The following is a 13,327-nucleotide window of genomic DNA, read 5'->3' on the forward strand; positions in this document are numbered from 1 at the left end:
CACCACACTTGCCGTCCCGTAAGACCTGTCCGGTGCTGCATTGCTCAACGTGCAGTGCAGGTTTCTGGGCCACCTCGTACTCGGTACCAGAGAACTGGATATAGAACTGCTGCTTGTTGATGGACTTCCTCAGGGTCCGCATGGCACTCTGTAACCTCTGCTTCATACGCTCCCTCACACACTCCACGTTACACGAGTCTGGGGCGTGGATACACACAGTCAGTACATACACACACACACACACACCCACACAAATGCACAGAGTCCACGTTACACAAGGCTGGGGAGTGGAATACACACAGTCAGTACACACACACACACACACACACACACACACACACACACACACACACACACACACAGACACACACACACACACACACACACACACACACACACACACACACACACAAACACACAACAAATGCACAGAGTCCACGTTACACAAGGCTGGGGAGTGGAATACACACAGTCAGTACACACACACACACACACACACACACACACACACACACACACACACACACACACACACACACACACACACACACAAACACACACAAACACACAACAAATGCACAGAGTCCACGTTACACGAGGCTGGGGAGTGGAATACACACAGTACACACACTCCATATAACAGAAAACTCACATTACTCACACCCATACACCAACAGGTTACATGAGTCTAACATGTGGCATATATTCAATCAACACACACACACACTGACCTGAGGTTGCACAGTCACACTGACCTGAGGCTTCCTTCATCTCCATCTCAAACTCAGCTGTGATGTGGGAAACCTCTTTGGAAGGGGACTTGCGTCCACGCCGCCGCTTCTTGGACGAGTCACACTTCAGATTGACAAAAGTCACCTGGCAGTCGTCAGTACACGGGAGCGGACCCCCTGAGAAGAAGAGGGGGAGGATGATGAGGAAGAAGGTAAGGAGAGAAAGTTGATAGGATGCTGTCGTGCATGGTTTAGTATTGATTGTTTCGTAGTTATGTCAGGTGTAAGGGCACAGCTCAGGACACATCTAACTGTCGTTTATATTACAGCTACAGTATCTTGCATCATGTATACCTTCTTAGTCTTAGTTCAGTCTGTATTACCTGATGATGTACACTCTAAGTTAGGAGTAGCCTGTGTTAAACAGTACAGTTTGTACAGTCATTTAGGAGTAGCAGGATTTACCTTGCAGACTCGGCTTGGACGTCTCTCTGTGTTTTTCCTTGTTTCTGGGTCTCAGGTGACACTTGGCATCTTTGACCTTGAAGCGGGCCTTCTGCTTGATGGGCGGGGGTAACGTATCTTCATTTACATCAAGGAGAAAGACACAAATATACACTAATGGATGACCTTTTGACATCCTACGAATAACATCATAATTAGGGACAGGAGTTTTATCCTGATCACCTGACCTGACCAACTCCAGGCCCTTAATGATGGTCCACTTCCCATGGCACATGATCACACACTTTAGAGAGCATCTCCAGGCCACCTTTATTGGTGTTCCCTGGTTGAGGTGAAGTTTAGGTCAGAGAGGAACTAACGCAGCCAAAATGCTCCATCACGCTCTGCCTGTCTCTCTGGCAATGAAGGCAAAACCAAAAACCCACATCGTCCCGGTGATCAGCAGTCCAGCCGACACCAGGGAGGAGGTAGACGGAATGTGTGTGTTTGTGTCTGTTTTGTCGGTCATGTAGAGTGGGTGGTCGGGATGGCTGTCCTTTTAACGAGGTGCTGGAGACAAGCAAGGGTCAGAATGTGTGTGTGTGTGTGTGTGTGTGGTTATGGGTACGCTGAGTGGAGAGGAAGATTGAGAGCGGAGCCAGGTAAACACACAGCACAGTGAGAGGTTCTGTCCATTAACCATTAAAACCATACACACCAGGACAACACTGGCTTCCAGTTTGCTGCTGTGGAGCAGAGGCGCTGAATGAACTGAGCTGTTTGTCGTTCGGGACGCCACATAGAAGCTGTCTTCATCATCATCGTTAACCGTCGTCATCATCTGCCACTTCCGTTATCAGAGCGTGAAATGGTAGAGCGTGATGGGAGCGTGGCTGAACCGTAAGCGAACCATATGTCTGGGGGAGCTGTGAGATTCTTAGGGGACGGTCCAGGATTGGCACGCTGAGGTGAGCTGTATTTCATATCACTTAACACTCACACCCCCAGCCAGATGGTGAGTCTTTCTATCTCTCCATCTCTATCTCCCTCTCACACACACTCTCTACCCTCTCTCTCGTTCTCTCTCTCTCTCTCTCTCTCTCTCTCTCTCTCAGTGCATTCCTCTGGCCGTGCGAGGGCCCTCTCCCTGTCCAAAATCTACAGAGTGCTGAAGGAAATATAGGAGTGACGATATGGCGAGCACCAAAGGCAGGGGAGTGAAGATTCCGATGGAGGGAATGAAGAAATTGAGGAATTTCAACCCACCGGCAACGGGAGAAGTGAAACGATGACAACTGCATCAACGTCAAAAGGTCATAACCTGATCTCACTGTATGTGTGTGATTTAACTAGAAGTGGTATGGTTAAATATCTTTATATTGAACAAAAGTATGACATCTCTGACTACATGTCCCATAATGCATTGCATACCTGCACAGGTGAGCAGGGCGGTGGTGGCGTTCCTCTTCTGCGGTGCCTTCCCAGGTTGCACCGGCACACCACAGCTTAGAGTGTAGCTGTTCTCAGAGTCTGGCGGGACACACACAAGTACATGTCAGTTACAACCCTGTCCATCCAAGGTCGATCCATTTAGACCAGCTCTGCTTGCAGTATCCCTGTCTTCTGCCACTGGCTGACTTGTTTATGGCTATTAAACCAACAGCACTGAGGGACAGGGTGACATGGGACATGAGGAAATATGGGATTGCTGTCAAAGTGATAGAGGGGTCCGTCTGAGGAGCAGTGTGACCCAATCTCCCTGCTACGCTAACCGCTGGAGGTGTGTGTGTGTGTGTGTGTGTGTGTGTGTGTTTCTCTTGGCTAGTTGAGGTTCTGATGGAGTGCGGAGGAGTAAAATACTTGTATTCGTTTTCTATGGCCTCACTTTCTCTAGTATTTAAGAGCTACAAGAGACTGCCATATGAAGCCTGCCATAAAAGAAAACACACTCACACACACCTCAGTCACACACACACACACACACACACACATACACACACACACACAAACGCACACGTGCATAAATACACATTTCCTGAGGGATGGAGAAATTATGCACCGAATGACAGATCTATGCTCACTCATGAATGTTCACACACACACGTACACATGGACACACACAAACACACACACACATGTCTAGTCAGAAATGAGGGATGAAGACTTCAGAGCTCATAAAGCGGGACATGACTGAAGAAGACGCAGGACTTTGCGTGCAACCACAAGAATTGAAAAGCTTTCCTTCTCCCCCACATTAAGACATTCTCCAGAAAGATAAAAAAGCAATATTTTTTCACTTTATGTTTGAGAGCTATCCATCAGTCTCACACTACAGCAGCCAAACCAAACGGAGAAAACGTCTACTCAAAACAGTCCCAACAGAAAATGGCAGGCCCGATTAAAGAATGTAATTGTTTTACAGATGTTCGTCTGTGTTAAGCACATTCGCAGAAGGACCAGGGTGCCTGCATTGACAGCAAATAGCTTTATAGTCATTTATAGCCTTAGGGGCAAAACCAGACGAAATCACTCACTGAGTGAAATACTTTTATCTGAAATGCCCCCTGATGGATCCTTTGGCCAGTGACTGAGAAAGGTAGGTAGGTAGATAGATTAGGCCTTAATCTGAGCCCTTCACCCAAGTGGGAAACTTTCAGTGGAGCTCTGCTTGAATGGAGAGCAGCGTGAGGACTGGCCTTGACCTCTAGGGGGCAGCAGAGAGTGTGGAGCGGCTGGAGCTCAATTAACCCCGGATACACAGGCATTGGTCATTGATAAGAGTCAGCTGAAGACTAGCGCATCGGACTAAACCTCACCAGACCAGTCCAGATCAGAGAAGGCAGAGGATTAATGTAGTTTAACCAGAGAAGGTAGAGGATTAATGTAGTTTAACCAGAGAAGGTAGAGGATTAATGTAGTTTAACCAGAGAAGGTAGAGGATTAATGGAGAGAAGGAGGGAGTGTAGATTGCAGATTGAGGAGAGGAGACAAGGTTAAAGTCTAGGATTCTGCTGGGAAGAAAAAGTGAAGGTTTGGTCTGAGTAAATCAGTTCCTCCATGCTGTAAGGTGTGTGTGTGTGTTGGGGTGTGTAGGACTGAGCCACGTACCTGCGAGGAAGAGTGCGTTGGACGGACAGGAGAGCGAGCACACCTCCACCCCTCCTCTCTTGTCACAGCTGAGCTGGGCACGCGGCGCTGGCTTCCCGTCGGGCAAACACTTCACCGCCTCTGAGGTACATAGAGGGTCACATCACCATGACAACCACCGACCCGTCACAGCACGAAAAAAATGACGCACGCACGCACGCACGCACACACACACACACACACACACACACACACACACACACACACACACACACACACACACACACACACTCTCCTATGTCTATAGAAGACACACACACACACACAGTAGATGTTTAGGTGCTTACCGGTGCAGTCCTTCTTGTTCCAGTGGAGTTTCTGACCGGGCGGACACAGACACTCATAGCCTCCCTGTGTGTTCACACAGCTGTGTTCACAGCTCCCGTTGTTAATGCTGCACTCATCTATGTCTGAGACACAACCAAAAAAGAATACAGTCAGAGGGTGTGTGTGTGTGTGCACATGTACGTGGTTGAGTATCATCAAAGATCAGAGGGACATCATCAGACATGATGTCCCGGACCTGCTGTTTTCGACTCTCTCTCTCTACCGCACCTGCTGTCTCTAACTCTGAATGATCGGCTATGAAAAGCCAACTGACATTTACTCCTGAGGGGTCGACCTGTTGCACCCTCTACAACCACTGTGATTATTATTATTTGTGAACGCTTGAACATCTGTGAACGTTTGAACATCTTGGCCATGTTCTGTTATAATCTCCACCCTGCACAGCCAGAAGAGGACCGGCCACCCCTCAGAGCCTTGTTCCTCTCTAGGTTTCTTCCTAGGTTCTGGCCTTTCTAAGGAGTTTTTCCTAGCCACCGTGCTTCTACATCTGCATTGCTTGCGGTTTGGGGTTTTAGGCTTTGCTGATGGCTCATTTCCTCTCCGTGCTCTATATCTGACTGACTGGTATGTGTAGACTGCTAACGGAACGCCCTTAAGATAGTGGCCTGTTTAGTCTACCGCTGAAGAACATGGCTGTCAGTCCGACAGGGCCAGGTGAAGTGGGATCCCAACACACACACACACACCCGTCAAGCCTACTGCCTCCGCACGACATGTGTGTGACAGGTACAACACACACACACATGCACACACAGGCAGGGACTCAGGTTCGGAGGGCTATTCAGGGGAACTGAGGTATGAGTGTGCTTTCGTCACACACAATAAAAAACACTCTCCCTCTCTTCCTATTTCTCTCTCTCCTCTTCACTCGCTGTCTTTCTTACTCTCTCGTTCCCCTTGTCTGTCTCTCAGGGCTTCTTACTTTGTGTCAGTCAATTCCTTTCTATCTGTCCCTCTCCATAGCTACCTGTCAGTCTAACTCTTTCTAAGTGTGTGTGTGTGTGTGTGTGTGTGTGTGTTTGCATGCAATCCCATGCATGCCTGTGTCCTACTCACCTCCGCAGTGTGTGAGGCCGTACAGAGTGTATCCTTCCTGACAGACACAGTCGAAGCTGCCAGGGTAGTTGACGCAGGTGTGGTCGCAGGTCCTCTCAAAGGAACACTCGTCAATATCTGAGAGGAGAAACACAGATCGTATGTAATACTACTACACACGGGGGCTGTCCAGAATGACGCTATTCCCAATATAGTGCACTACTTTTGACTACAGCCCCATGGCACTTTATTCCCTATAGAGTGCACCACATTGGACCAGGCCTCTAGGGTATAGGGTGCCATTTCAGATGCTGCCATGAACGGGACCATGGTGAGTCACTCTGACCATGCCGTCACCAAGGACTTATGGACAGTATAGCCAGTGTCTATATGAAACATGCTAAAGATAGGACAGAGTTATCCATGTTCTCAGTACAGAGCATCCTGACCAGTTACATCACCGCCTGGTATGGCAACTGCTCGGCATCTGACCGTAAGGCGCTACAGAGGGTAGTGCGTACGGCCCAGTACATCACTGGGGCCAAGCTTCCTGCCATCCAGGACCTATATACTAGGCGTTGTCAGAGGAAGGTCCAAAAGATTGTCAAAGACTCCAGTCACCCAAGTCATAGACTGTTCTCTCTGCTACTGCACGGCAAGCGGTACCGGAGCGCCAAGTCTAGGACCAAAAGGCTCCTCAACAGCTTCTACTCCCAAGCCTGCTGAACAACTAAACTAATGAAATGGCCAGCTGGACTATTTACATTGATCCCCCTTGTTCTTACACCGCTGCTTCTCACTGTTTATTATCCATGCATAGTCACTTTACAAATGACCTCGACTAATCTGTACCCCCACACATTGACTCTGTTCCGGTACCCTCTGTGTATAGCCACCACATTGACTCAGTACCGGTACCCCCTGTATATAGCCTCCACATTGACTATGTACTGGTACCCTCTGTATTTAGCCACCACGTTGACTCAGTACTGGTACCCCCTGTATATAGCCTCCACATTGACTCAGTACTGGTACCCTCTGTATATAGCCTCCACATTGACTCAGTACTGGTACCCTCTGTATTAGCCTCCACATTGACTCAGTACTGGTACCCTCTGTATATAGCCTCCACATTGACTCAGTACTGGTACCCCCCGTATATTGCCTCCACATTGACTCAGTACTGGTACCCTCTGTATATAGCCTCCACATTGACTCAGTACTGGTACCCTCTGTATATAGCCTCCACATTGACTCAGTACTGGTACCCCCCGTATATAGCCTCCACATTGACTCTGTACCGGTACCCCCTGTATATAGCCTCCACATTGACTATGTACTGGTACCCTCTGTATATAGCCACCACGTTGACTCAGTACTGGTACCCCCTGTATATAGCCTCCACATTGACTCAGTACTGGTACCCCCTGTATATAGCCTCCACGTTGACTGAGTACTGGTATCCCCTGTATATAGCCTCCACGTTGACTCAGTACTGGTACCCCCTGTATATAGCCTCCACGTTGACTCAGTACTGGTACCCCCTGTATATAGCCTCCACATTGACTCATTACTGGTACCCCCTGTATATAGCCACCACGTTGACTCAGTACTGGTACCCCCTGTATATAGCCTCCACATTGACTCAGTACTGGTACCCCTGTATATAGCCTCCACATTGACTCAGTACTGGTACCCCCTGTATATAGCCTCAACATTGACTCAGTACTGGTACCCCTTGTATATAGCCTTCACATTGACTCAGTACTGGTACCCCCTGTATATAGCCTCCACATTGACTCAGTACTGGTACCCCCTTTATATAGCCCCCACATTGACTCAGTACTGGTACCCCCTGTATATAGCCTCCACATTGACTCAGTACTGGTACCCCCTGTATATAGCCACCACGTTGACTCAGTACTGGTACCCCCTGTATATAGCCTCCACATTGACTCAGTACTGGTACCCCCTGTATATAGCCACCACGTTGACTCAGTACTGGTACCCCCTGTATTTAGTCTCGTTATTGTTAAGTACATTTCTTGTGTTACTTTTTGATTGATTAGATTTTTTTAAACTTTAGTTTATTTAATACATATTTTCTTAACTCTATTTCTTGAACTGCATTGTTGGTTAAGGGCTTGTAAGTAAGCATTTCACAGTAAGGTCTACTACACCTGTTGTATTCGGCGTATGTGACAAATACAATTTGATTTGATTTGTATACTGGATATTGAATGCATTGAGTTTCACTATGGGGAGTTGTATGAACTGTCTTTTGTTTAGAGTGCTAGAAGCTGTGAAGAGGAATTTCCACTAAAAGTACAATACATCTGAACTGTGAACTGTCAGTGGTGAGACAGTGGATGTGTGTGTGTGTGTGTGTGTGTGGTGTGGGGGTTGGAGGACTGGACACTGCAGGAGCATTTCAAAATGTTCTGTCTGGAATAACAGTGTACATTCAGCCTGGTTATGTGGGTGGGAGTCTAAACAGTGACAGGGTTACTGGGTGTGTGTGTGTGTGTCAGGTTGGTTGCTCAAGATTCACACACATAAACACACACACACACGCGCAATACACAAACCCTGACCATTAAGCCATCTTCCTTGGTTGTAGCAGAGAGCATGTTTGCTTCCTTCCTCTTGAGGAACCAACAAGCTGATATATGAGTCATAGATATTACTCTCTATGACTCTTCTCCACACAAACACCCATTATTCAGCCGCGGCTAATAAGACCAGTCCATTAGTCAGACTGGAGTTCATTGTTAACAAACAGAGGAGTGAAAAACAAAGCAGAGCTCTGCTCACTAAACAACCCCAAGAGGTCTTCTCAGGTGAGACTTAAAGATCCAATTCAGTGCTTCAGTCAAGCCCTCCACCCCAGGCCTGGGATAGATCAAACCAACTCACTGTGGTCAGGACCAGGGGCTGATCTAGGATCAGGTCCCCCCCCTATCAATATAATCATATTCATTCAGACTTAAAAGGCCAAAGTGATCCAAGATCAGTACGCCTACAGGCCCTGGTTTTGGGTTTATAATCGTTTTGTTTTATTTGAGTGAGAAAGATGTAATGACATATGTGGGTGGCTGACAGTAGCAACAGCATTACTTCAGTCCAGCATCTCCAACTCACCTGGGCTATTTCAATACCAAGTCATCTGGGCTGTGGAGATTTACAGAGGCTAAAAATACAGTGTGTTGTGATAAAGTTTGTCATGAGGAGGAAGTTGTTGAGGCCTGGCTTCTGTTGGCTCCTGGGCTGCTTTGCTACAGTTCTCCAGGCAACTGTCTATATGACGGGCTACGGTTAGACTACCATACCTGATTAATGAAACTAGCATCAGACCACAGCCACCACGCAGCACTGGAACGACTTGAGAGAGGCGGGGTTAGTGTCCCCGTTTGTTAAAACACCAAACAACGTGGCCTGTCTATTAATAAGCATACTGTGTCTGCATGAGCTAAAGCTCCCTCCGTTCGCTTGACCTCGACTGTATTGTTTGAATACAGCTGCCTGTAGGGAGTCTTATTGTTCCGGGTGATTATTGCCGCATTCTCCATCACCCCTGCCCTTGTACAGGCATAGGGGTAAGTCGAAAGACTCTCTCTCTCTCTCTCTCTCTCTCTGTATCTGTCTCCCCCTCCACTTTCTCTCTCAGGAGGAGCCTGGCATAGCTGTAGCTCTTCTCAGACACATATTACCAGGAGCTATTTTCCCTGGAAGAGCTTACCAGCATGGAAAGAATTAAAACATTAAATAAATAAAAGTTAAAAATAAAAATCTGAACAAAAATACCACTTGTTAGCAGATGGAACAACGCGTGTTTTTGGAGACTGGAAGCTTAGTTTTACAGTCAGGTAAAGCCGATGGGTGGAAGGAGCGTGTCAGTGTGTGTGTGTGTGTGTGTGTGTGTGTGTGTTCCTCCCATCAGCACACACCCAAGTTGAGTGTGTTATTGGCGTGTATGGAGTTGTGTAAACTGTTTGTTGGCAGTTCTTTTTGTGTTTAATATGACAGTGTTGATGTTTAATATGACACACACACACACACACACACACTGGGATAGAGTTGTTTGGTGTTTTTGGTTCGGGGACAAAAACACTGCAGGGTGTTGCTGTTCATAAAATAATTTGTGATGTGTGCCTCTCCTGTCTCTCTTGTTGTGACTTGTATAGAGGAATCTGCATTTGTCCTCCAAACACAACCAGGGACTAGATATGAAGAGAGAAGCAGAATGCCTTAATACAACTGACAGTATATTACACCCACTGAAGGATGTCAAGTCCATTGTAATAACAAGCCTATCTGTGCATGTCATTCCAGGTGAATGATTTGTAGGCCAACCCCTGTTTTGATTCTATGTATGATCCTGCTCTGAACATAAAGCACATGAGTGAGTTACTACCGTAGAGATTTACGATAGAAACTACTAGGCCGACCGCATATTCTAGTATATCCATTCCTGCGGTCCCTATTCCGTGACACTGGGACGGCACTGGTTCCAAAGGTGGCCGTCTTAACGTCATCAGTCATCAGACAGGAGTGTATGACAGCCGTCAGTCAGGCGGGCAGCTCACCCTGGCAGGTGCGCTCGTCAGTGAGGAGCTTGTGGCCCTTCTGGCAGCTGCACTCAAAGGAGCCCACCGTGTTTTTGCAGAAATGGTCACAGCCGCCGTTATTGAACGCCTCCTGGCATTCATCTATGTCTGTATGGAGAGAGGGAGAGAGGGATGGGGGGGAGAGGAGAAAGAGACAGAGCATTAGGTCACAGGTACACTAAGGCAATAGGCAATACTGGTCAAAGAGAACAGAGTTTTTACACACACACACACACAGACACAGACACACACACAGCACATAACCATGCCGTGCTAAAGTGTTCCCCCTTTAGCAGTCTCTCCCACACAGCCACTGCCATGCTGGGATGGAGATCTCCAAATTGGCAGACAACAGGCCAATAAAAGGCTTCACTAATGCCTTGGAAATCTATTCTAAGCCTCTGTAAGAGTCTTTATGGAATGGGGGGGAGGCAGGCGGGGTGAGAGTAAGGGTGAGACAGGGGGAGTCAGAGAGAAGTGGGGGTTTTCCTAATGCTGTTATTTGTGCTAGCAGGAAGAAGCCAGGAGTTGGCAGGCCTGAAAGACAACATGAACACGGGCCGTGCTGCGTTGTGGTGGTAAAGTAGGTTTCCATCCACACAACAAGTCCTAACCGCAGTGCCTGGGTGTCAGTGTGGGGCAGCCGCCTTCAGTCACAAACGTATTGTCACAACACCGGGAAGATATTATCCCAGAGCAAACAAACCTGTGGGAGTCCCATCGCTCTTCCCTGAAGGCCTCACCTGCCTCTTTCATTCTCTTATTCATTCCCTATTTCTTTTCATTCGTTCAGATCTCTGATAAAATGACTGAAGTCTCATTCACCGGTGGTTTCTTTTCTGCTGCCAGACCATTTCTTTATGCGGTTTCATTATTCTATTGATTTCTTTCTCTCTCTTTCTCTTCCTCTTGGCATGTGTGTCTGTGTGCACGTTTTTGTGTGTGTGTGTGTGTGTGTGTGTGTGTGTGTGTGTGTGTGTGCGTGTGCGCCAGGCAGTGTGTGTGTATACGTGTGCGAGCATGTGTGTGCACGCTCTTGCGTTTGTGTGCACTTGTGTGTGTGTGATGGTATCAAGTGCAATGGTAGCTTCACGGCGCTCGGCAGCAGACAGCATGGTACAGGCTCAGGGGGCTTGTTGAGAGGGATACTCCACTAGCCTCTACTGTCTGAACCTACGACACGCTCTTTACCTGGAACTAATGGAACAGCCTGCTGCTACTGCTGTACACAACACTGTCTAGCCCACCATGCAAGGACTTAGAGAAGAGAGGAGAGACACAGAGAGAGAGTGAGAGAAAGAGAGCGAGAGAGAGAAAGAGTGAGAGAGAAGGGAGCAAGAGAGAGTGAGACAAAGAGAGAGAGAACGAGGGAGAGAAAGAGAGAGCGAGGGGGGAGGGGTGTTGAATGAATACATAATTGAACCCACCCCTCCCTCCTCACCCCTAAAGGCTTACACCATCCAGGGGTTTGATGGACTTTCTCATAACTTCCATCTATCACTCCTCCCCCCACCTCCTGCCCATGTGACTAGGTCTTCCTGAATCCCTGTGGAATAAAGGCCCAGGTGTGTGAGACGATCCAGAGACGTAGACCAGGAATAATAAGCGAGCCGGATCCCCTGGGGCTGTGCATGCAGTGCCAACCCTCCAGCCTGGTGGGATCTGATGTCACGCTGCATCCCCCCCTAACCCCATCCCTTCTCTCTCCTCACCCCTTCCTCTTTCTAAATATGTGCCGAACCCTGGAGAGGGTCACTGGGTATATTTCCCTCCTGAGAGGACTGGCAATGCCACACTCAACAAGGGAGGAAAGGAAATGAGGGTGAGGAAGAGATGGAAAAGAAAGTGGAGGAGGAAGAAGGTAGATGTAGTGGACGAGGAGAAACGTAAGGGGAAGAAAGCAGGAAAGTGGAATGGTAGAGGGAGGAGGAAGGGTAGAGGGAGGGGGAAGGGTAGAGGGAGGAGGAAGGGTAGAGAGAGGAGGAAGGGTAGAGGGAGGAGGAAGGGTAGAGAGAGGAGGAAGGGTAGAGGGAGGAGGAAGGGTAGAGGGAGGAGGAAGGGTAGAGAGAGGAGGAAGGGTAGAGGGAGGAGGAAGGGTAGAGGGAGGAGGAAGGGTAGAGGGAGGAGGAAGGGTAGAGGGAGGAGGAAGAGATGGAAAAGAAAGTGGAGGAGGAAGGGTAGAGGGAGGAGGAAGAGATGGAAAAGAAAGTGGAGGAGGAAGAAGGTAGATGTAGTGGACGAGGAGAAACGTAAGGGGAAGAAAGGAGGAAAGTGGAAGGGTAGAGGGAGGAGGAAGGGTAGAGGGAGGAGGAAGGGTAGAGGGAGGAGGAAGGGTAGAGGGAGGAGGAAGAGACGGAAAAGAAAGTAAAGGAGGGAGGGAGTATTAAGAGGAGGAGGGAGAAAGGGAAATACAAGAAGAGGAAAGTGGAAGGGTAGAGGGAGGAGGAAGGGTAGAGGGAGGAGGAAGAGATGGAAAAGAAAGTAAAGGAGGGAGGGAGTATTAAGAGGAGGAGGGAGAAAGGGAAATACAAGAAGAGGAAAGTGGAAGAGTGGAGGGAGGAGGAAGAGGACAATAGCACGGCAGATTACACGGGCTAAGCCCGTTTTGATTGGTGCTCTAAGTGATGAAAACGGCTGGGGATTAACACCTAAGCCTTTGAGTCAGAGAGTCAGTCAAGCAAGACACCACAGCGAAGACTCATCTAAGAGAGGAGTGGAGGGGAGGAGGGGGAGAGGAGGGAGAGGTGAGTGGAAGAAAAAGAGAGGGTAGATGGAAAAGGGTAGAGAAAAACAGGAGGAGAAGGGAAGTTGGTGGGGAAGGCGCAGTCAGATATTGCATGTCTCCATTGTTACCTTTAATAGCCAGTCCACTGTGTAATGAGCCAAGTCAGAAAAAGTCAGACAAATATATACAGTTGAGTGATATAAAATAACATCAGAATAAAATAGTCTTCAGACGACAGGGCCTGTGTTCTCCTATAACAATGTATCTTGATATAAGGGAACCTCTCCATC

General features: G+C 48.2%; 1 protein-coding gene across 6 annotated transcripts in view; it reads right to left on the bottom strand.

The window, feature by feature from the left end:
* The window catches only part of LOC139378667 (signal peptide, CUB and EGF-like domain-containing protein 1), a 164,300-nt gene that overhangs the window by 7,319 nt on the left and 143,654 nt on the right, over positions 1 to 13,327 (bottom strand). For 3 of the 6 annotated variants that reach the window (XM_071121055.1, XM_071121057.1, XM_071121052.1), the window contains 8 exons: positions 10,292 to 10,420; positions 5,727 to 5,843; positions 4,610 to 4,732; positions 4,284 to 4,403; positions 2,607 to 2,705; positions 1,197 to 1,313; positions 756 to 908; positions 4 to 198 (listed from right to left, as the gene is read on the bottom strand). In XM_071121055.1, coding sequence (XP_070977156.1) covers positions 4 to 198; positions 756 to 908; positions 1,197 to 1,313; positions 2,607 to 2,705; positions 4,284 to 4,403; positions 4,610 to 4,732; positions 5,727 to 5,843; positions 10,292 to 10,420 — 1,053 coding nt within the window. Of the gene's footprint in view, positions 1 to 3; positions 199 to 731; positions 909 to 1,196; positions 1,314 to 2,606; positions 2,706 to 4,283; positions 4,404 to 4,609; positions 4,733 to 5,726; positions 5,844 to 10,291; positions 10,421 to 13,327 lie in introns of all 6 variants that reach the window. The other 3 variants (XM_071121056.1, XM_071121054.1, XM_071121051.1) reach the window with 1 other exon arrangement.

The sequence above is a fragment of the Oncorhynchus clarkii genome, chromosome 21 (assembly GCF_045791955.1).
Source record: "Oncorhynchus clarkii lewisi isolate Uvic-CL-2024 chromosome 21, UVic_Ocla_1.0, whole genome shotgun sequence".
NCBI lineage: Eukaryota > Metazoa > Chordata > Actinopteri > Salmoniformes > Salmonidae > Oncorhynchus > Oncorhynchus clarkii.